The 22890-nt window shown below is 42.6% G+C and overlaps 1 protein-coding gene across 6 annotated transcripts in view; it reads left to right on the top strand.

Annotated features, from left to right (window-relative positions):
• KALRN (kalirin RhoGEF kinase) overlaps positions 1 to 22890 on the top strand; it is a 621231-nt gene that overhangs the window by 65344 nt on the left and 532997 nt on the right. For 3 of the 6 annotated variants that reach the window (XM_063076707.1, XM_063076722.1, XM_063076715.1), the window contains exon 1: positions 1611 to 1677. The exons of the other annotated variants lie outside the window; for them this stretch is intronic. In XM_063076707.1, the coding sequence (XP_062932777.1) occupies positions 1611 to 1677 (67 nt within the window). Of the gene's footprint in view, positions 1 to 1610; positions 1678 to 22890 lie in introns of those variants that run through there. 6 annotated transcript variants of the gene reach the window in all.

Genomic DNA, 22890 nt, shown 5'->3' with positions numbered 1-22890 from the left:
TCCCCAGGAGGAGCAGATGCTGAGGAAGGCCTGTGCCTGCCAGCTGCCTGATGGAGACCAGGAGGCCTGGGAGGCCAACATTTCTGTTAGGACAGTGAGAAGGTATTGCCAGTATGGCCCAGGCTGAGCAAGAGCTGTGATGGATGTGTGCATGGCTGCTGGGTAGTTTTTAGGTTTGAGAATAAGATTGTCCTAGACCTGGGGTTCCCTCAGGTTTCATTTCTGTGAGCAGGACTCCCAGTCACCTGGAGCATAGCACCTGGGTGGCCCACTGTAGCAGGGATTTTGAACAGGGCAAGGGCTGGGAAGGCCTTAGACATTGCTCAGGGACAGAGGCCCCCACAATGCATCCTTCTCTCTGCCATAAAAACAAAATTGTATGGGGTACCCAGACTCCTTTCCTTGTTTATTCATTGTTAGTGTTCACTTGAGTACTTGTGAAGTTCAGAGCCTTGTGTTAGGTGCTTTGGGAGACATGAAGTTGATTGAAAAGCAGATCCCAGCTTCATGGAGTTTATGGTCAAGTAAGAGAGAAAAGTCACATATGAAAGAGAAAGTGAAATGAAAAAAATGAAATATGAAGGAGGGAAGATTAGGGAAGGCTGCCCAGATTCTGTGCATTTGAGTTAAACGTTGGAATAATTAGGAGGATTTGGACATGATGAGGTGGAGGAGTGGGGAGGGCACGTGATGGGCAGGAAGAGCTGGAGCAAAGGCATGGAGGTAGAAACCATGGGATGTATGGACATGGGGAACTGAGAGTCTGGCAAGAGAAAGAGGACTTAGAAGGTAAGGGAGCACCTTCTATCTGCTGCTATCTACCAGGTGCTTATAAGAAACCTTATATTCTTCCTTTGCTTTGAGTCTCACAGTACCTCTGTGGGGCAAATATTGTTCTCTCCAGTTTACAGAGGAGGAAGCTGAGGTCTAGGGAGTTAAAGTAACTTGATCAGGGGCAGACAAGTATTAAGTAGTAGCCAGAATTGGAATCCTTGCCTGTGTGACTCCAGAGCCCACACTGTCTCTACTATAACAGAGGATCCATGAGGGACATAGGAAAAAGGATCTAGCCATCTTAGGCAAGGAGTACCTGTGGTCTCCACAGTGAGGCAGGAAGGCTCCCAGTCTTCTGGACTGGGCCTGAGGGTCCAGGATGGCTGATCTTCTGGCTTGCCACCACCCATCCTATTGGAGGAGCCACTGGCCTCTGGTGTGGGAGATGGGGAAGCCAGGATGGTAGGAGATACTGGAATGAAATTGAAATATGGTCTCGACTGTGGATTTTCATTCTGAGGACCACCTCAAACCTCACTTCTTTGCGAAAGCCCTTCCTGACTCCCTCCCCCGCATCTCTGACTTCCCCTTGGGTCCATGCAGGTTCAGTCTGCACACGGCGTGGTTCTGCACTTGTTCCTTTGTTGCTGTGAAACAGGCTCCCGGCACAGTCAGCTTCTGTGTGGGAGGACTGGTGGCTGTCCTTGCATCAGACATTTGCTTAGAGCAGGTTGCATGTGAGCCCAGCGTCAAGTGATTCCGGCCTCCTTGAGTCAGCGGTGGTGGAATGAGGCTCTGCCGAGGGGACTGGCTGTGAAGGATGAGTTCAGGGTGGGATGACGGACCGCTTCTGGGACCAGTGGTATCTCTGGTATCTCCGCTTGCTCCGGCTGCTGGATCGAGGTATCCTGAGTGTGTATATGCTCGTGTGTGTGTGTGTGTGTGTGTGTGTGTGTGTGTGTGTGAAAGAGAGAGACACACATAGAAAGACACAGCAGAGAGGGAAGTGGGGAGCAAGAAGAGAGAAGAAAGAATGCAGCTGAGGTGAGTAGAAAACCCATGGAAAGTAAAGAAAGGCTGTTTTTCTGGGGACATGGGAGATCCAGCTGGAAAATGGGAGCACAGGGCCATTTGGGGAACATCTGTATAACAGGGTCTTGATTTTTGCTGGGTTTTTCATTGAGCTCAATACTCCAGTCAAAGACAAGTTAAGCTTTGTCTTGCAGGGCTCTCAATAGAACACTCTGAGAAACAGTGCAGGAAGGAGAATGGTCCCTGCAGCAAGAAGCTGGGGTCAAAGAGACAGACTCAAACCTCAGTTCTGCCACCAACCAGCTTTGTGACCTTAGGCTGATTTATGTGTCTTTCTGAGCTTGTTTCCCCATCTGTAGAATGGGCATGGTAAGACCTATCTGCTAGGGTTGTTGTGGAGTTATTTGATTCATGCATGTGAAAAACATATGTCTGGTCTGCACAGTAGGTCCTTAGTAGCTACTAAGTTCTCCCTGCACACATCCCTTTTTCGATGATCTGTATATAGAGCCAGTACAGAATTTGCAGTCAGTGGAGAGGACAGGGAAAGGTAGTTTTATTCCTCAAGTTAGTCTGACCTTAATACATTTCACCATCAAATATTAATGTGATTAATATCTCCTGGTAATGTGACAAAAATCCAGATATTCTGTTGTAAGGAAAAGCCACTGTCAACTTTGTTTAGTAATTGATTTTTTTAAATGTTGAATGTTATTTTTAAAAGCTTTGACTTCTTTAAGAGGTTTTGGCAAGAATGAGATCAAACACCTGATGGAAAAGATGGTCCTGGAGAAGCCCTGGAAGTCAGTACCAGGTGGAAGCAGAGAGCTTTACAGAGCAGGTGAACCAGGGCCCTTATCAGGGGAGAAATCAAAGATGGAGGCAACCAAACCAGCACATAACAAAGAGCAGTCTCTTACTAACACCGAGAAACAGGACAGTGGGAGCCTGACTTGAGATGAGATGAGGGTGCTGAGGAGGGATCCAGAACTTCATACTGGTGGAGATCATGGACTGGGGAAGGGAGAGGAGACCACTAGATGTGAATCCCCCGTACCTGTGTGACCTCAGGCAGGTTACTTAACCTCTCTCTGCCTCTTTTCTTTCATTTGAAAAGAAGGGTGATGATGGTAATAGTCGTACCAATTCAGAGAGTTGCTGTAGGGGTTAAGTGAGAAACTACAAGTGAAATGCTTATCCCCTGTGCCTGGCATAAACAAAGTATCCCTTAAATGTTAGTTTTCATTACCAAGACAGTTGATTCTCACTCTCCTGCAAACATCCTGGGAAAGACAGGAACAGGTGGTATGTAATAACTAGTAGATGAGAAAAGTCCAATTAAGAATTGTTAGTGGCTTAGAGACAATTTATACTTATGTGAATTAAAACAAGACTCAAACTAATATGATACTAATTATAAGAAGAAACTAGATGGTAATGTATAAGCTATACTAATACTAATTTATTTTTAATTTTTAGAAAATGCTTGAATCTATGAATTGCAAACTTAGGTTTGAGTTCTGGCTCCATTGCTTTCTAAGTGCCCATGATAAATGGTTTATCCTCAGTTTGTTAATCTGAAAGATGGGAATATTAATAATAATAATAATGCCTACATCATAGAATTTGGGGAGAATTTATTGTTAGTGCATGTAAAATTATCAGGCACTCTTGGAAATGTCCCATTAATGGATTTGTGGATTGATAGATTAACCTGTTTTCCTGGATGGCAAAAGTTGGTTGCCAGAAATATAAGTTCTTCCATGCATGTTTGGTCATCATGTATAGCTGTAATTTGAAAATTTATGGTCTTTCATAAACAGTGTATCTACGGTTTTCTTTAACGTGAAGCTTTAGCAGCCCCTGACTGTGCATGGTGTCTGATTTCCAGGGTTTTGGGGGTTGGGTGTTAATTATGTTGCCCAGTTCTGGTTAATGAATTAATATTCATGGTATTACACATGGTATTACACATGTACATGTGTGTATACCCACATCCATATTCAAACAGAATTTTTGGATAGAGTAGCTTTCCTCTTGTTAACTAATGTTAGCTTAACATTGCATAAAAAATATCATGCTTTAAAGTGGTGTGTTTGACTTAGCTAGCTCATGGGAGATGCTCAATAAATATTTCTTGAATGAATGAATGAATAAATGAGTGAGTGAAAGATGAACCTACCCTTCTGGACAGTGAACAAAATTCTCTTAGATCTGATTTTTCTCTAGTGTAACAGAATTTAACTCCCTTCATCTGTTTTAGGATCTTATGTCATTTCATCCTCATCACTGTTGTGCCTTATGTCATCTTTAAAGTAACAGGCCTCAAGAAAGTAAGGAGGGAATAAGAAATGAGAAGTGGGAATGATGAGTTTAGCTCAGGAAATTGAAATAATCAACGAGCTGTGTGCTGGCCTGAGTCATTCACTTGGCTATGGACTGGAGGATAAATGAATCTGTGATTTGAGACACCTAGGAAGAGGGAAGAAATGTTAGAACACGTCCTGGAGCAGAAACAAACTACAAAGAAACAACAGTGTATGCTTGGTGGTTGCAGACTAATCTTTTGTCTCCCCCATCATTGTTTAGCTAAGGGTAAGGATTTAAAAAATAAAAAATTATTGTTTTCTAGGGCTGTACTTAAGTGTACACAAAGATTTATATGATAATGAACTGCCAGCTTGCTCAGACATTATTATTTTGATGATTTATTCTCATTAATAACAGATGTTGTTCTTGTGGTGTTTGTTACTGGGTGCTTGTCACCTCTGCTGGTTGTGTTTTGTGCTTATAGACGTTGACTAAAGAGATGGTTCTCATGATGGGGACTGTCCATCAAAAGAAAGGAACACATGCGGATAACAAACGTGAATTGTATAAAAGAGAAGTAACGTTGCTTTTTGTTGTTGAGTTTTGGTGTATCCATGTGGACCTGGCAAGTAAGGTGAGGGCTTACATTCCTTTGTTTACATGTAATTATTTTTTGGTAGTGAAAGGAGAAGAGTGAAGGACCGATGCTCTTTATTCATAGAGCATTAGGCAGTGTTTCCCAGCATGTGGCAATGTCTACCACTGGTAGTACTTGAGATGATTTTAGGTGGTTTACAGATGTCACTTGAGCTTCTCTTGCTTGTCACTGCCTGGCACAGTCTAGAAGACAGTCTGTTCTGCCCAGTGCCTGCTACTGCTGGGCTGTCTACCCTCTCCTCCCACCCCGTGCAGAGCAGGCACTCCTTAGCCCTATCTATCCCTCAGCTCTCCCTTCATCACCACCTTTAGCCTTCCTTTTACCTTTCCACCAGCTCTGCCTGGGCCTCAAACTCTGCCCTCCCTTAATTTCTGGCCCCAGATGTCTGCTCCTCCAGCCTCCCAGTTCCCTCAGCCCCTGCCCTTCATACCCTTCCTCTCTGTCCCTAGTACCCTTCAAGGCACAGCCTCACGCTACCTGTAACCCAACTTGCTGGTGTTCCTCTATCATTCTCCAATCCACCTTCAAGCTTCCATCCTTTCTCACCCTTATGCCAGGCCAACTTTGCCCTGTGGATCCTGGGTCTCCAGCCCTGCCCTCCACACCCCCCAGTCTTCCCTGCCCTCTAACTCTGAGTGCCTTTTCCTCTCAGGAGCCATCATCTTTTCTTCTTTTGCTCCTGCCTTTTTATATCACTTTGCCATTACTTCCAGTCCACTAGTTTCTTTTAAAAATAAATTTAAGTAAAAAATTGACTTAAAACAATATGAAGGAAATAACAGTATAGGAGGCATATGGGTATGGTGAAATTGGTGATAGAAGTACAAAAGTGACTGATGTTTAGAAAACTTAAGTGATATGTTGATTTTACAATATAGGTTTTAGGCTGCTAATTTCTTCTTGGTGCTTTGTCCACATTCCTGTAGTTACCACAAAGTGCTTTGGATTCTGGACCAGAAACCAACTGATTTTCACCTCTTGAATTATATACATTAGAATCATCTGAGAACTCTTAGAAAAAGCACCATGTCTAGTTCCTCTTTTCCAATCCCCGACCCTCCAGACAATTAAGTTAGAATGGCTGAAAGGGGGCTGGAAACTGGCATTATTAAGAGCTGTGCAGGTGAGTCTAATGGCAGCCGGGGCTTAGAACTGTTCCTTGCCATACTTTAATATGGATGACAGAGAGTAAACGCAAAAATGGTTCTTCAGCAAAATAACAAAACAAATGAGAAAATCAGTCACTATGTGAGAATAAACACTGGAGTAAACATAGGAGTGTACTAAGGAACAAAATGTAAAAGAACATGTCCTTTGGGTACAATTCAGGCAACTTAGAGAAACTTCAACTACAACCCTTTTCTATCACTACCTAACTAAACCTTGACTTTCCTTCATATTCCCAGGAAAAAAAATTAGTTATGCCCCAGGAGGTTGTCTGGCCCCAGCTTCCTTTGGGTTTATTGCTCTCAGTTCTGGTTGCCTAGGGTTTTGGAGATAGGGATGGTGGTTTTTCACTGCAGATGTCAAAAACCTTTCCTTACCTGCTTAGCATAACATATCAAGCAACAGGTGGGCACTGCCAATATTCTGCTAGAACTAGAGAAAGAAAAATCCCTTTTTTTCCTTTAGGATAGATGTGAGGTGAGAATAACTGTCCTCAAGCCTTCATGGTGTTGTACTCTTCTTTGGCTGAGAATCTACTTGGATTTTTTACTAAAGTTCATTTCTTCCTGACTGGCCATTCTCTGTTGTCTCAGCCTTCAAATCTCCCAAATATTCTAATCCAAATATTGATTCTGCCCAGGTGCAGTGCAGGATCACGAGGCAGCTGGACCTCATGGCCTGGGTTGTCAAGACACCCTAATCTTTGTGCATGCTTCCTCTTTGGTCTCATCCTTACCATGCCTGCAGCATTCTTCCTGGCCTTTGGTTTCCTGTCACTGACAGATGCTTGCCTTTGGCTTGCTGCTCAGTTATCTTCTCAGCTCTTGCCCCTGACTGGGTCAGACTTGGTATCTCTTCTTAGGCCATCTGTTTGTGACTTCTCCCTAGTCTGCCACAGACTCTGCCCACTTTGGTATGGCTTGCCCATTTCTTTTAACTGTTGCATATGTGTGCCCAGCATGATGTGTGGCTTCTTTGTGCCAACTGTTATGACTTGTTCCTTTCCTTCTATAGTCAGAGAAAAAAAGGAGAAATTTGTACCAGCATGTGCATAAAAAGTACATCTGGTGACCTCCTGTGCTGGGGTTTTTTAATTAGAAGAGTTTAGGTTGTAATCACCTTCCCATTTGAGCTGAATATTCATGTAATACATAAAGAAGTTACTTTAACTTGGCTTTTAAAGTCATAACTATCTATCTATTATAGTTATTTAATTGGCTTTTGGCACAAGATCACTTTCCTAAAGGGACCAGGCCTCTTGTCTAATAAACAGTTTGAACACAGGACCATTTGAAACACCAGCACAGGACAATTCCCTGTTGTTTCACACCAGAGTCTCCTGAGCAACCTTCACATTTTTTTGTGCTTCCTCTTGAAATGCCTGAAGCCTTCCCTTTTTACAGTTAATCCATATTCTTCCCCTTCCAAACCTCTTAACCCTTAAGTCCTCCAGAAAAATTTCCCCTGACTAATCATACCTGGTTCTGTTCAGAGACACATGGGCACTTAGGTGCAAGGCCAGTGTTCTGTGATTCTCAATGTACTTCTGTGGGTAGTGATAATGCACACCTCATGGGGTTGTTGTGAGCATTGGTGGAGTTAATATGAGTGACCAGTGTCTGGTACCAGTAAGTGCTCAGTAAGTGTGTGCTTGTCCTCCCAGATTTCTGAAGCTATTAGGGAGCCTCATTGCTTCTAGCGGGTCATTTCCCTCCATTGAGAGTGGAGCTTCCCTGGGGTCAGGACCTTGTCCCCATCATCCCTTTGTATTTTTACATAGGCACTTAGTTCAAGGTTATATCCTAATAGGAAAGCTAATAAGTAACTTTAGCTAACAGAGTATCTGAATGCTCCAGGGAACAGTGGACAATTATGGCATTGTTAAAGAGGAAAAAAGAAAACTGTAGTGATTTGATAATTCCAAATATCTTATCCCCTTTGGTTCTCATTATGCCTTTTTTAGATAGGTCACATCGAATTCATTTCACAGGTAGGAAACAGTCTCTTAGAAGTTAAGTACTTTGCAAAAGTCACAGAGCAGCTAAGGGAAAAGTCAAGATCTAGGACCCTGACTCCTATCTAGGATGGGTTGTCTCCTACACCTGCAGACGTATAGGTTGGGAGACCTGCATCCGTCTCTCTTTCCAGTGTGCATGTTAAACTGGGTGTCCAGCCACCTCTTCTGTCAGCAGATAGCAGAGTATATCACTGGTGTGTCTTGTCTAGTGTGAGATCATCAGACAAGATGTATCTAGGCCAAGTCCTGGGGGAAGGACACTGATAGCTGCTCTGTGAGGTCCTGGTGTGGTGTTTCCATTTGTGGGGTGGAGGTTGCCGTGATGTGAGAACAGTAAAGCAGCACTTCCCTGGGGATGGCATGGCCTCCCAGGGCCTGTTCTTTTGTTTGACATGTTCAGTGATTGCTGAAAACCGAGGGGCAGTGGGATAGCTGTGTCCCTGGATGGTCGGAAAGCCAGCTGGATTCCCAGCGTAAGTGATGGGTTTGCTCTTCACCTTGTGCATGGGGATGACTTGTTATCAACGAAACTGTCAAGGCAATAAAGATTGTTGCTATATTTAGTGGCAGTAGTAATAGTATCTACTAAAGGCCCAGGTGGAGCAGGGCACATTTAGGGGTAGGAGGTAGGATTTCTGCCTTCAGGGAGTTTACAATTCAAATTCCCAAAAGATTCCTGAAAGATCAAGAACCAACAGTCACTTCTCTCAGTCTCTGTTGGCCCCTCTATCAAATGAAGTATTATTATAAGAGGGATCTCTTCTAGCTCTAACATTTCATGGTTCCATGTGGACAATGCCTGCAACACCTACAAAATATATACCTACAACACCTTCAATATATCTGTGTGATGCCGCAGGTATTATTTCATGTTGAATTGCTAAATGAGTGCTATGAATTCACAAAAGGGAGAAATAATTCGATCTGGGTGAAGGGGGAATTGCTCATTCATTCAGCAAATATCTTCTGAGGACCTACTATGTGCTTTGCCCCATTCAAGGCTCTAGGAATAGAGTGCTGCAGAAGACAGTGTCCTTGTCTTCATGAAGCTTTATAGTATAATTGGGTAAATAGTCTAATTGGGGAAATAATAACATATAACATGAAAAATAATACAATGATAGGTAAAATAAAAAGAGAAGAACTGAAGTACTTAATTATGAGGATGGAAGTGAGAGAATACAGAGCATGCCTGGGGAATGATGACTAAACAGATACCTAGATAATCTGTATGGTAGGAGTTAAGGTTGGGGAGAGAGTTTGGGGCCACCTTGTGAAGATTCTTGCTTGCATGTCAGGTTAAGAACAAATGGTGGCAGAGTAGTCACATCCGGTTTTTAAAAAGTATTGAGCAATTCCAATGTACCAGGTAGCAGACTTGGTACTGGGAATGCAAAAAAAACATAAGGAGAAGCATAAGGTCTAAGGAGAGACTCAAATATACTAAAAAGTACTTTACAACAAAATTGCTAAGTTTAATTGCCTTAGCCTGTAGAGGATCACAGAGGACAGAATAACTGATTGCCTGGAGGAGTTGGAGAAGTAAGTCTTCTCAGAATGTCTTCTCAGATAGTTCAGCTTGGGGGTGCAGAATTAATAAGGGTTTGCTTGGTGAAGAAGGTGAGACCAAACATTCTAGTCAGTAAAGCATGGATAGAGGCACGAAGAGGGTTGAAGGAGATGGATAGCTAAAGAAGAGGGGGAGTTCAGTGTATCAGGAAGGCAAGGCACATGAGAGGGAGAAGGTCATGGGGAATTTCTGAGCACAAGAGCCTGGTGCTGGTAATATTCTTTAAAGATGAATCTGGGGCTGACCAATTAGCTCACTTGGTTGGAGTGTGGTGTTGGTAATACCAAGGTCAAGGTTTTGGTTCCCCATACCAACCAGCTGCAAAAAAAAAAAAAAAAAAAAAAAAAAAAAAAAAGGATCTGAGTACACAAGAAGGACTGGAGGAAAAGAAGAGTGGAAGTGAAGGATAGGTCAATGGAAAGTGAGGAAGAGAAGGACATGTGAGATAACGTCAGAGTAGCAGGAATTGCTTACTGTCCATATTAACAGGTGTTTGAAGCTTCTGTGCTTAGGTTTGACTGGAGCGTGGCAACAGTTACACTGAAGAGTCTGAAATGGAGAGTTGAATTGGGGGTGTTGGCAGGGGAATTTAGAAACTTTGACTTTTAGATCATCACCAGATGCCCAGTTTTTTTCATGTAGTTGAAGTATGTATGCGTTTTTAGGGAGCAGTTAGGGGAGGGGGTGCATGATTTTGAGTCATCTGCCTAGAAGTGCTAGTGAAACTGATATTAGCTCTGGGAAGACCGTATAGAGAGAAATGAGAGTGGTTTTTGGAAAGTGTTGACATAGGGAGACAGGATCAGAGAGATGACTATTCCTTAAGGGTAGGAGGAGAGCCAGGATACAATAATTTCATGGGAGTAGAGGAGAAGGGACACTTAGGGACCCCTGTGTGCAGGGAGATGGGGCAGTGTTGAGGGGTGTGATGACAGAAGGTATTGGTGACTACTTCCAGCATTGTTTCAGCATCTCGATGAGGAGAAACCAGATTGCAGTGGGAGGAAGTGGTGAAGATGAGGCAGCAGCAAGCACATATTGTCTGTTTGAGAAATATGTCAGAAAAGGCAAGGTAAAAATAGAATGGTGGCTGGTGGGACATTAGGGTCGAGTGATGGTTTTGTTAAAGAAGGGAAGCCTGAATGTTTTTGAGGCTGGGGGAAGAGACCAGTGGCAGAGGTTTGAAAATGATGAACAGAAATGTATTTATTAATCCATCCAATAAATATCCATTGAGAACTGACCGTATTCCAGGCACTATGCTATTTGCTGGCAATACAGCATGAATAAAGCATGAGGTCTTCATGAAGTTTACATTCTAGTGAGTGAGGCAGACAATACATAAGTCAAGCAACAGTTGAATTTATAATAATAGCTTGTAATAAGTGTTGTAAAGTGCAGCAATGGCCTGGAGGAGGTAGGAATGGGTTGAGTAAAGAGTGCAGATGGAAGTGGTAGACTGGAGGAGGGGGAATACTTCCTCTTTTGGAAGGAAGAAAGGAGGAGTGCTTAGAAAATGATTTTTAAGTGTAAAAAAGGAAAAATGAGAAAATGCAGTTTCAGATAGCCTTGATATTCTTAGCAAAAGAGCAGGCAATGTCATGGGCTGAGACTGGAGAGGTGGAATAGTTCCAGACCTTGAATAGGTCTTATCTGTTTCATTCAAACCTCCAACAACCCTATGACATAGAGGGTGTTATTGTCATTGTACAGATGAGATAACTTAGGGGACTCAGAGAGGACCCATGGTTAGAAAGTATAGGGACAAGGGGGAGGTCCCTTACCTGGATACTCTTACTGAACACATCTACAAGGGCTGGTTCAGGAGACCACTCCTCCTTCCTCCCTTCTTCTGTACAAAGCCCTTTGCTGGCCGTGTGGGAGACCTTGGAGAGCAGATGACATCTGCACATGGAAAATAAGAAAGAGTTGGAAGAGACTCTTTAAGAGATGAGGAAACTGAGGCCCAAACAGATGGTGACTTTACCTCCCAAAGTCATACAGTTAGTTATTGTCTGAGCCTAGATATAAAGCCAGAACAAAAAACTCCAAGTTGATGTCTCTTCCTATTATATTCCCCTGTGGTTTCAATCCAGTTCTACCCTTTTTACTGTGCTCAGTAGCCCTGAAGTAGCCATTGTATGTGGAAGAATGGGCAGACTGGAGAATTCATGGATTTGAGGGGTGTCTAGTTTATATTCAGCTTTCTATTTACGGCTCCAAGCAAAATTTCTAAGAACTTAAAAAGCAGGATTGTGTTTCTTTCTCCATCCTTCCATGTTATTATCATGAAAAATAAGTTAAGTGGAATTGGAAGTGGCTCTCCAGGGCTATTGCAGAATTGTGCTAGAAAGAATGCAGTCCAGGGTGAAGGCAGAGCAGTGTCTTCTTTACAAACCCAGGCTGGGAGGAAGAATTGACAGGGGGCTTTTAATCTACATTCATGCTAAGTGAAATCTGTAAGATGGGATAATGAGCTCCATATTTTATAGACTATTTTAAGCCTGTCTCAAAATAAAGTAAAGGGCTAGGGGTGGAGGAAAGACGTTAAGTCTTGGAGACAAAATGCCATGGCTTACTCATCAGTGTTTTCATTTTAATGATCCCAACCCCAGTGCAAGTCCCTCAGTGACACTGTAATGGAAACCACATTTTTTTTTCCTGTTGGAAATTTCAGGATGAACACAGCCAAATGCTTCGAGACATAATTAAGGTTACAAACTCCCATCCCTGGTAATATACAGACCTTTCACCCAGGGGGCTCAGCTAGAGACAGTGTGGTTGGAAAGCAGTTGAAATTACAGAGACATTTTTTCCACCAATCTCTGGCCCACCACAGCTTGTTTTCTAGGCCTTCCCTCCCTGTCTCTCTCCCTACCCCTTCTAATTAACCTCCGCTTCATCCTTGGAAGGGAATAAACCAACACATAAATAAATAAGAGCCCTGGTGTTGACTCCTTCCCTGACACAGGGAGAGAATCCCAGACAGATGCCGCTGTGTCTGCAGGAAGCTGGCCTGGGCTGACAGAGGCAGCACAAATGTAGAAGGCAGGGTAGCCAAGGGAGCCTACTGATAAATATGGGGTGCTGGGAGGGGGGACGTGAACAGTGTCATCACTAGGTGTGGAAGGAGATGGGGAGTGTTCTGCACATTGTAGGCTGGAAAATACAGCTCATAGGAAGGTCTTTAGGACCTAAGAGAGCAAGATAGCTCCTTCACCTATATTTGGACATGATGGTTTGAGAGCTCTCTCAGTTTGGGTCTCCTTTGCCTTGGCAAGCTTTCTGAACCTGCAAAGATCAAAGTTAAGAAACTTGGCATGACCAACTCGATTATATGGGCTTATATTTCCCCCTCTTAACCACATCTTGAACACCTGGAATATATAAGATAGTGGGAGACACTAGTATATATATATATGCACACACACTGTCTCTCTCTGTTTGGCCAGTTGCAGTCCAAATTTATCCTTGTAGGGAAGGTGTATTAGTCCGTTTCTGTTGTTTATAACAAAATACCTGGAACTGGGTATTTTATAAAGAAAACAAAATTTATTGTTTACAGTTTCTGAAGCTGGGAAAGTGCAGGGAACACATCTGGTGAGGATCTTGGTGGTGGCAATAGTGACCTGGAGGTCTCACATGGCAAAAAGTGGCAGGGCAGAGAGAGACTCACCTCTCATGTGCTGTTTTTTTAAAGCCCTCAGAACCACACCCCTGACCATCATTATTAATCCACTCACTATGGCATGGTTTGGTAATCTAATCATCTCTTCAAGTCCTTGCCTTTCAATGACCATAATAGGATTTCCCACCCTCAACAGGTAACAGTGGGAATTGTGCCTCAATGAGGTTGGGAAGAATCTAATCTACAGCAGAAGGCTCTAGTTAGTTAGCACAGGGAAAATAGAAAGGATGAAGATATTTGCCCATTAGCCACCTTGGTCCCATACTGTTTCCCTTGAGTTGGTGATTTTGGGATAGAACAGGATGAGACCCAATTGGGCACTCTGCTTGGTTCCTTAGAGATCATATCACTGGTAAATTTCTCTTCTCACCACCCTTGCCACCAAAGGGCAAGTAGTCATGTTAATATCTCTTTCAGGAAGGTGTTTTAATTAGTACATTCTTGATTCATCTAACTAGCAACTAGTTAAATATCTTTCTGAGTCACAGTTTCTTCATTCAGAGAATTAGGGTATTATCTATTGGGGTAGCCATTAGTGCCATTCACTAAATACTTGCAGCTCTCCACCTTGTGGGTACAGAGTAAGGTTGTACTTCCCTATACCTTTGGCCATGTGACTTGCTTTGGCCAATGAATTGTGAGAAGTGAGGTGTTTCATTTCTAAGTAGAAGCTTAAAAGCCAGTATACTATTTACTTCATTCTTCCACTGTTTCACTGATTGTGGAAGCTCTGTTGGGATAAATCCTCCATCAGTCTGGAACCCTGAGTGGCTGTGATGATCACAGCCCTCTTCTGGACTAAGCTGAACATGTAATATGAGCAAGAAATAATCATATTTTCTGTTAAGCTACTAAGATTTTGGGGTGGTTTGTATCTATAGCCTATCAAGCCTGCCTTGACTGATACTACCTCACCATTTTGAAAAAGATTTCCTGAGAATAATTTGAAGCCTAGAATGGTAACTTTCTCTTGCAATGATTTTCATTTTCTTTTGACAGGCTTTGTGAAGTATTGCACAAAATTGAAATGTATGTACAGTGCATACCACATTGTAGGCACTCAATAATTTGTGACTACTTTATTCTCACCATAAATATCATTTAGGATGCTTTAGGCTACAGGCAACTGAACTCAAACTCAAAATGGCTTAAACAATAAATACATTTCTTCTCCTTCTCCCTCCACCTCACTTCTCCTCTTCTGCTTCTCCTTCTCCTACTTCTCTTAGTAAGAAGTTCAGAAGTTGGGCAGTTAAATTAGAGGCTCAGCATCATCAATACAGTCTTATTTAGTCTGCTTGGGTTCATTATGTTTTGTACATGTAGAAAATGTTACAGTTCATCAGTTCATCAGTTTCGGAAGATTATCAGCCACTATCTCTGTTCTTTCCTTCTCTCCTTTTGGGATACTAACGGATTGTACATTAAAATTTCTCACTGTATCTTCTATATTTCTTAAAATTATTTTTCATAATTTTATTTATGATGTATTCTAGATAGTTTCCTTTGATTTATCTTCCAGTTTATTAATTCCCTATTCAGCTGTGTCTAATCTGCAATTTAATGTGTTCATTGGCTTCTTAACTTCAGTTACTGCATTTTTCAGTGCTAGAATTCCTATTTAATCCTTTTCCAAATCATCTTTCTTTTAATTTCCAGTTTCATTAAAATAAAATTCATGCTTGTTTATTTCTTTGAATATATTAAGCATATTTATTTTATAGTTTCTGTTTGATAATTCTAATATATTAAGTCTGTGTGAGTCTGTTTCTTTTTCTTTTTTCAGCTTTATTGAGATGTAATTGACAAATAAAAATTGAATAGACTTAGTATGTGTAACATATTGTTTGATATATGTATACATTGTGAAATGATTACCGAGGATGTAGGTCTGTTTCTGCGGTCTTATGTTCCTGGTGGTTCTTGATCATGGTCTATTTTTTCCTCATGTTTCTGGTTATCTTTGATTGTATCCTGGTCACCATTTTGAAAAAGATTTCATGAGAATAATTTGAAGCCTAGAATGGTAACTTTCTCTTGTAATGATTTTCATTTTCTTTTGACAGATCCCTGGTGATATTACCGATCAGTTTCCACCTTAATCCAAGCAGAATGCTTGAGATTCCTTGGACACAGGCTACAGGCAACTGCATTTCAAGTTTGCATGAGAGTTAGTTTATTTCTAGGCTATTTTCACCTTGAAGGTGGAGCTTTCCCCCTGGCAGGAAGCCTAATTTAGAGTGTGTATTGTTTATCAGAGTCTCCTCCTTGGGCAGGCCCTGAACTTTGATTTCTGCTCCCCTCACTCCTCCTCGCTGCCAGAAGCACAGCTTAGTTTTGCTACTGTCTATTGAAGATTGGCACATGCTTTCAGGGCAAAAGCTCTTTTGTGTTCTGAGCCTTCCTCTTTGGATTCTCAGCTTCTTCTATGTTTTGGCATAGTAATTCTTTGTTATTTTGTTTCTGTCTAGTGCTTTTAAGAAGATAAAAATAATCATGAACAGTTGTGCTTAGTGGGAGGATTGGTCCTAATCACCTAACCTGTCATTATAAGAAATGGAGATCCCAGGACTCCAATTCCTTGCATCTTTTTGTTCTACCATCCTTCTAGTCCCAAGATGGCTGCCATAATTCCATATGTCACATGCAAAACTGATAACAACTGAAAGAGCCTGTTTCTTCATGCATGTACTCACATAGGTCTCTTTAGGATCAAGAAAACCTTTCCCAGATATTCTTTAGGAGTCTTTTCCTCATGTTTTTAAGGACATAATAATTTCACCACCAATTTCTAAACAAGTCACTGGAAGGGGTCATAATTTCCATGATTGGTGTAATGTAATCAGCATTTACCCTGTGGGGCTGGAAGTTGTCTCTGCTTCCTCTGAAACATATGGATGCTTGATTTCTGAACAAAATATAGGTCTGTAAGTAAGGAAGAAGGGGGTAAATGGCCACTGGGTAGGCAACCAACTGTGTCTATGACACTCTGCTCAGCTAAGGTTAGAGATTAAAAAGTGTAGTCATGGTTCTTGCTCTACTTGGGGAACTACATGCTCTGAATGATGCAAAAAAAATGTAGAGCCAAACTTGACAGAAAGGATTCAGAAATACAGGGGAATCTTCCTTGAAAGCACACTTTGTAAATTAAAAACTATAAAAATTTGGGAGAGCCTTTGATCAAAATATAATAAATTCATTTAATCAAAAATATTCAAAAATAAAATATATAGCAGGAAGAATGGCTTTATTGTATTCACAAAACTTAATCCCATTACAAATCATTTCTTCTATAAATGCATATTGTATAAAACCTAATGCATCTGATGGAGTCATGGCTGTACTGGATGAGCCAGGTTCTTTCAAGTGTTTCTGGCAGAGGTAGGCTGCAGCTTGCAGAGAAAGGATCATATTAAGGGTTAAGTTCTTCCTAGACCTTGGAAACATGGGCATCACTTCTCCAGCAGGGCTGAAAGGCTGTCCTTGCTCTAATATACTTGCCCTTGGTACCTAGGAGCAGGGGCCACAGAAGGTGAGGTATGAGAATACAAAAACAGCCTTTCCTAAGTGCTGGCTTGCTTGCTCCCTGCCCTTCAGAAACCAGATGGACTTCACATCCTCCCTTTGGGAAAAGAGGCCCCAGAGAGGGGGAAATTTATTCCTGCAGTCTCCAGCTGGCCCCTCCATAGAATCCACCTGAGAAGGAGAAGTCCAATTCCTGAACACAAGTCTTCCACAGGTTTGGGATCCATCTTCTCTCCCTGTCTTTTCCATAACCTGTATCTATGGTTTGACCTCATCTTAGAAGTTCCCTTGCCACAGGTAGATAGCTTTTAGAAGTCCCTCAAAGAAGATGCCCAAGAAAGTTATGCCTAGAAGGTTGAAAGTGTACATAGGGTGATATTTTTGGTCATGGGCAGCTAAGTACAGCTGGGTTTGGGGGGAGGGTGGGGACAAGTGGGGTGAAAATGAATTGTGGGTTCTGTCCTCTTTTATCACCTCCATGCCATTTCATCCTTCAACCCTACCAGTTAAAACTATTGATTTGCATGACCAGGCTCCTTTAAAAACCAAAGAAAAAACTAAAACTTAATAAGATTTGGAAGTATCAAGCTCAGTGGCTAGGCTTATTTTGCTAATTGACTTGCTTTTTTAGGCAGTATGATGAATGGTTAAGTGTGAGGAAGCTTTGAAATCAAAATGGCCTGGTTTACCCATAATTCCACCACTTAGTTACATTGGGCATGTCAGTCAGCCTCTCTAAGCTTCAGTTTCCTCATCTATGAGATGCTGACAATATAATATTATATTTACCTCATAAGGTTATTGGAAGGATTAAGGATGTTACACATGTTAAATGCTCAATAAATGTTAGCTATTAATTCTTAACCTACGTCACCTAAAATCTAACTTTTGGATAAGAAGAGGATGGTGGAATGATCAAGAGCTGATGTGGGGCCTGGAGGCTTAGGAAGGCAGGCTTTGACAAGTTTAGGGAGACAGAACATGCATGTGAGGATCTGGGCTTTGAGAGTAAACAATCAAGAGTTGGGTTGTGGGGAGGGAGTCAAAGACCAACTTCCATTTGCTTTGAAGTTTGGCCGCAGGCACTGGGGGAAGACTGCAGCCTCCAGCTGTTCTGTGCACCTGATTGAGACTGGGATGTGTTTCCTGCAGGAGTGGTACCAGCAGGAGCTCTTTGAAGGCCCTGCCTCTTCACCTGGAGGCTGCTTGCCAGGTGGCCGAGTTGGCTGCCACTGAGGGGCAGTTTCCTGCTGGCTCAGCCATCAGGCTGAAGATGCTTTCTCTTTGCTTCCTTTTCCGTTAAGTAGATTTAGGGCTTGAATGACCCATCCCAGAATAATGGACACACTAATTGTCAGGAATTAGAAGGCTTCAGCATTGATAAATCTTCAGGCCCTGGGCAGAATCTTCTGAAATCTATTTTTATTGACCACTTCAGGACAGAAGGATCCATGGGCAGTGGTGAATGTCTGTATCAACCCAGAGATTTGGGGGCTGAGGCAACAGGGTCTTCAGAGGTGCTGGCAGGGTACAGAATAGACCCTGGGCAGAAATATTAAATAAAGGAGGAAAGTAAGAGAAATAGTTTCCTTCTTTAAATAGGAAAGGTGGCTGCAGTTTGCCACCTTCTTCAGAATCAAACAGAGGGGTGAGGGACCAGGCCTGCAGCAGCAGATGGAAAGGGGTGAAGTGTCAGAGGTAAAGAAGTATAGCATCAGTCTGCACAGTGGCCACTGTGGGCATTTGGATATGTCCTGGCCATTTCATCAGAGAGGAAAGCACCCATTGGTACCTGTTTGTATGATGAATTTAAATGGGAGGAAGGGGGAAGTGGATTTTGGGGAGACCAGGAGCTCTTTTTCCCAACTGTTCATCTCTAGCTAATGTCATGGGCTTGCATGTGAGCCCTGAGGAGAGGAGTGATGTGTAGAAGTTGAAGGAGCTGTTTTCATGAGGACTCTGTGTGACATAGGGGGATAGATGATGCTGATCTTGTGAACACAGAGTGGAGAAGAGGGAGTTAGCTCCTATCAGGGCTTGGTCCTAACTCCAGGAATTTAGGCTGTTTGGCATTTAAAGTGTTGGGATTGTGAGAGCCCTGGAGCCAGCACCCTGGGTTAGATTCTGGTGTCCTCATAGAGCCACCTTAGACTTCCTCCAGCAACAGCAGGCTGCCAGAGCAGGAGAGGAAGGACCCAGCAGGTGTGGCTGACAGAGGCTTTGTGAGCAGGGCTGTGCACAGGGCAGATGTGAGTAGGGCTCCTGGACTTAATGGGATGAAACTTTTCAGGGGTTGAGGTACCACATGAGAAAGAAAATCAGTCCAATTCCAGTGAAATTTGAATTGCCTCTTTTAATGGGGACTTCTTATCTGGTCAGGACTAGAAAACTCAAGTTACAGAAGAAACTTCTCAGCAATGAGGTAGTACTCCTTAATTTAAGAGATATTTATTGAATACCTACCCTCTGCAGGCACTATTATAGCATGATCAAGACAGGCAGAGTCTTTGTCTTCATGGGAATTACAGTGAAGAGAAAGGATTACTCAGTTGGAAAGTACCATCGGAACAGAGAAGAGGAAGAGAAGAATCTCAGCTCTGGACTTGGCCTTGAAAAGCCTTGACTAATGGGTAGAAGCTGGACTTGTGGAGATGGAGGAGAGGAACAGAGGAAAGGGAGAGTTTGGGAAATAGTCTATGTGGAGGATGTGTGTCTACACGGGTTGTGAGTGTGTATGAAGGGGATTTGGAATAATGAGACAGAAAGCTGGAAAGGTTGGCTGGGTGGGCTTTTGTGCTACACTAGAGATTTAGGATTTTATTTAGTAGTTTTAGTCTGTGGGCAGCTATTGGTAGATTTTGAGCGAGGAAATTAACTTGATCAATCCTTTCCTGTCCCTGGCTGAGGTCACTTAGCAGCACTGGTGTTAGGCAGGGCTGCAGGCCATGATTGTATCAGTATGTTCTCTTCCTGGCTTCTCATGGGAGCAGTCATAATTTTATTTTTACCCACATCTCTGTTTTGGGTGTGCATCAGATTAGCAGCTGTATGCCTCCAGTTGGAAGAGAGCTTCCGTTCAAAGTGCTGTATGGGTGGAGTCTTTCCGCCACTGTCCAAGCCCTGGTGCCCCTCCTGGGTGTTGATCTTGGCTGTGGAGGGTTTGTCCTTTGATTTAATGCTGCTTGTTTCCCCTACTTTTTCAGCTCCATCCTGGTACTGCTGAATGACCAGGGATACTGCTGAATGACAGTGCTCCTGCAGGGAGGTTGAGCAAGGGCAGATAGTGGTTTGGGTGTTAGCTAGGGACAGCAACTAATAAATGAGTGGTCAGTAATCTTGGGAATGTAGGTCTTTGCTTCAGCTAGATTTACTTCCATTTTATTATAAATACCAGAAGCTTCATAAATTTAAATTGGTTTTCAGAAATTCACCCTGGTTCCAGGAACATTTCTCAGTGTGGAAGACAGGATTGTCAACAAAGATGGGGGTGCATTTTTAAAAACAAGACCTTTTTATCAGGGCAAAGAATCAAATGTGGTGATGTAAAACTTCTCTTTTGTATCCAGATGAAGGGTATGGTGCAGATTTATCTTACAGCGACAATGATGTTTTAGAATATTCTTATGGTATTGTTAGCTTAGTTGGCCTGGATACAGTATTCATGAGGCCAAGCCTATGGCCCAGCTCTCCTCCTCTGGTGAACAGATAACTTCTCTCTGGTCATGATTAGAGACCATGTCTTCTGTTCCAGCTGGTAGTCTCTCAGTAGCAATTTATTAGTCATGCAAGGGCCAGCAAAAATAGCAGAGAAAGATAACAAAAATCTAGTCCTTCTCCTGGAAAAAGAAACTGAAGAATATGGCCTGTTGATAATGGTTGTATTGTAATTTATTTTTGGGGAGAGGGACATTAAGTATTTCCCATGTGCCAGGAACTGTCCTAGGTGCTTATCTCAATGCTTACAGTAGCATAGATCCTATTTTACAGATCAGGAAACTGAGGCTCAAGAAATTAAATGACTTGCCCAAATCATTCAGCTTGTATTATGGTATGTATAATTAGGATTCTAATCCAGCTTTTCTTATTCTAAACCTTGTGTTCTTTCCACTCCTCCATCTGAAAACTGTGATGAGAAAACCTTTACCCTAGACACCTGGAGGTAGAGTCAGGTGTTGGACTGTTCATTAACATCTTGGGGTCTCCTCTGGCCACCAAAGTATATATGGCTGTGAGCTTAGGCCACTTCTTGCTTTGAAGCAGTTACCTCTATCCCATTTGGAGTTCAAATTAACATCTGTTCATCACCAACTAGACCCCTGGAGACCTCTCTTGCTCTGTCTTCCAGCCCCCCAGTCCCCTGCCAAATTGGGGAAGTGACAGATGGAAGATCAAGTGGCAGATGGAAGATCAGATTTCAGACACTGCCGGCTTCAGTCTGATCTGCAACAGCTCAGAGAGAGAGGAGGGGACCTGGCTGGTGCGTGGACAAGAGTATTCTGAGGACCTGCTGCCCTGAGCTGAGGGTCTACGCTAGGAATTTATTTTATTGAAATGAAAAACAGTGGTGTTTTTTTCTTGAGCATATGGGAGGAGAAGAATCAGCAAATTATTTGATATTTAAATAACTAAAACATTTACTAAGAGTCATCTCTAGGGAAGACAATTGGTGTGATTTGAAAGGTGCTAGGAAAGTGCTCCCTGCCCAAACACTGGCAGTGCCTTGGCACCGCACCTCGAATGGTTCATTCATTTCTCTCATCTAATATCACTCAGTTGATCCTTTCCTTTTATCTGTGCTAAAATAATGCACCCTTGGGTTAATTTAAGATTTTTCCGGAAGAAGTAGAGGAACAGTAAGGCAGCGCATGTGGGGGTGGGGGTGGGTGGGTGGTGTCTAGAGTGAATGGAATGACTCAGACTTGGTGGGAGATATTTTGGGATGGCTTCCTGGAGGAGAGAAGTCCTTAACATGGTGTGGTGGCCAAGAGGGCTGTTGGCACGGTTCTTTCAGGAGCTGCGGATTGGGACATTCACTGAGTTACTGAACATTAGCTTTTAGTTTCTCGGATAATGGAATTAGGTCTCATAGTACAAGGTACAAAGCCATTATTAACTTATAAACCTTTATAATTACTTTTCAGAAGCCCTTTCTGCTTTAGCGTAGTAAATCTTTCTCACAGTGCCAGGGATTTAAAAATTTTAGAAATGACATTTAGTTAAAGCAAAGCAAAAAGGTAGAATCCCTTTGGGTTTCAAGCTGCCTTGGGAATCCACTCATCTCCCCTCCCAGACCTGTTCTGCCTTCTCTCAGGGATCACCCAGAAAGCCTCCTGGAGGGTGAGCATGGGGGCAAGCAGAGGAGAGTGCCTTCCCTTATGGTGACTGCTGAATTTTCCAAACTCCAGAAACGTTCCACAGGGAAGCAGGAGACACTTCCATCTGTACCAGGACCAGATTTCAGGGAGGCTGAGTGGTGGGGCTCTCACCTGGGGGACAGGACAGACAGACCACAGATGGAAGATAGCTCTGCCTGCCACTTGATGGGGGCTGTTCTTGGAGCTGAGGGGGTGGGGGTGGCTTTGACTGTTCTCCCTGGAAGTAAATAGAGAATGCTTTTCTTAGGATCTAGGGAACCTTTAGCAACTGAGTGAGGGTTATACCATCTCTGTGGGAGAGAGAATTTCTTGAGGAGGCTGCAAAGATGTATGTAAATGTGAAAGGTTTAAAAACACAACACACGTATATCCACAGAAACCCTCTGCTCGTGACATAGGCCCTGGGTATTACTAAGACTTCTGTTCATTTACATATGGGAGTAATGGGACATGTTTACTCAGGTAACATGTAAATGAGTCAGGCAGTAAGGATTAAATAAATAGTCAGTGAACTATAATAAAAGTACACAAATTTCATTTCTCATATTTTTCTAATGACTGTGTCTTACTTGAACATTTATTATATACCAGGTTTGTCCTAAACTGGAACTATATCTTCTCATTTAATTGTCGCAGTGCTGGGAGGTATAGTTATAGTTCTTTACACTTTAAAAAGTACATCCATCACCTCATTTGATTCTTCCAACAATGTATATTGCTCCATTTTATGAGTAGGAAGCAGCCAGATAAGTGACTGTCTTGAGACTATCTATC

Source organism: Cynocephalus volans, chromosome 1 (genome assembly GCF_027409185.1).
Source record: "Cynocephalus volans isolate mCynVol1 chromosome 1, mCynVol1.pri, whole genome shotgun sequence".
NCBI lineage: Eukaryota > Metazoa > Chordata > Mammalia > Dermoptera > Cynocephalidae > Cynocephalus > Cynocephalus volans.
Note: the sequence above shows the minus strand (reverse complement) of the source record. Positions and strands in the feature narration are given on the sequence as shown.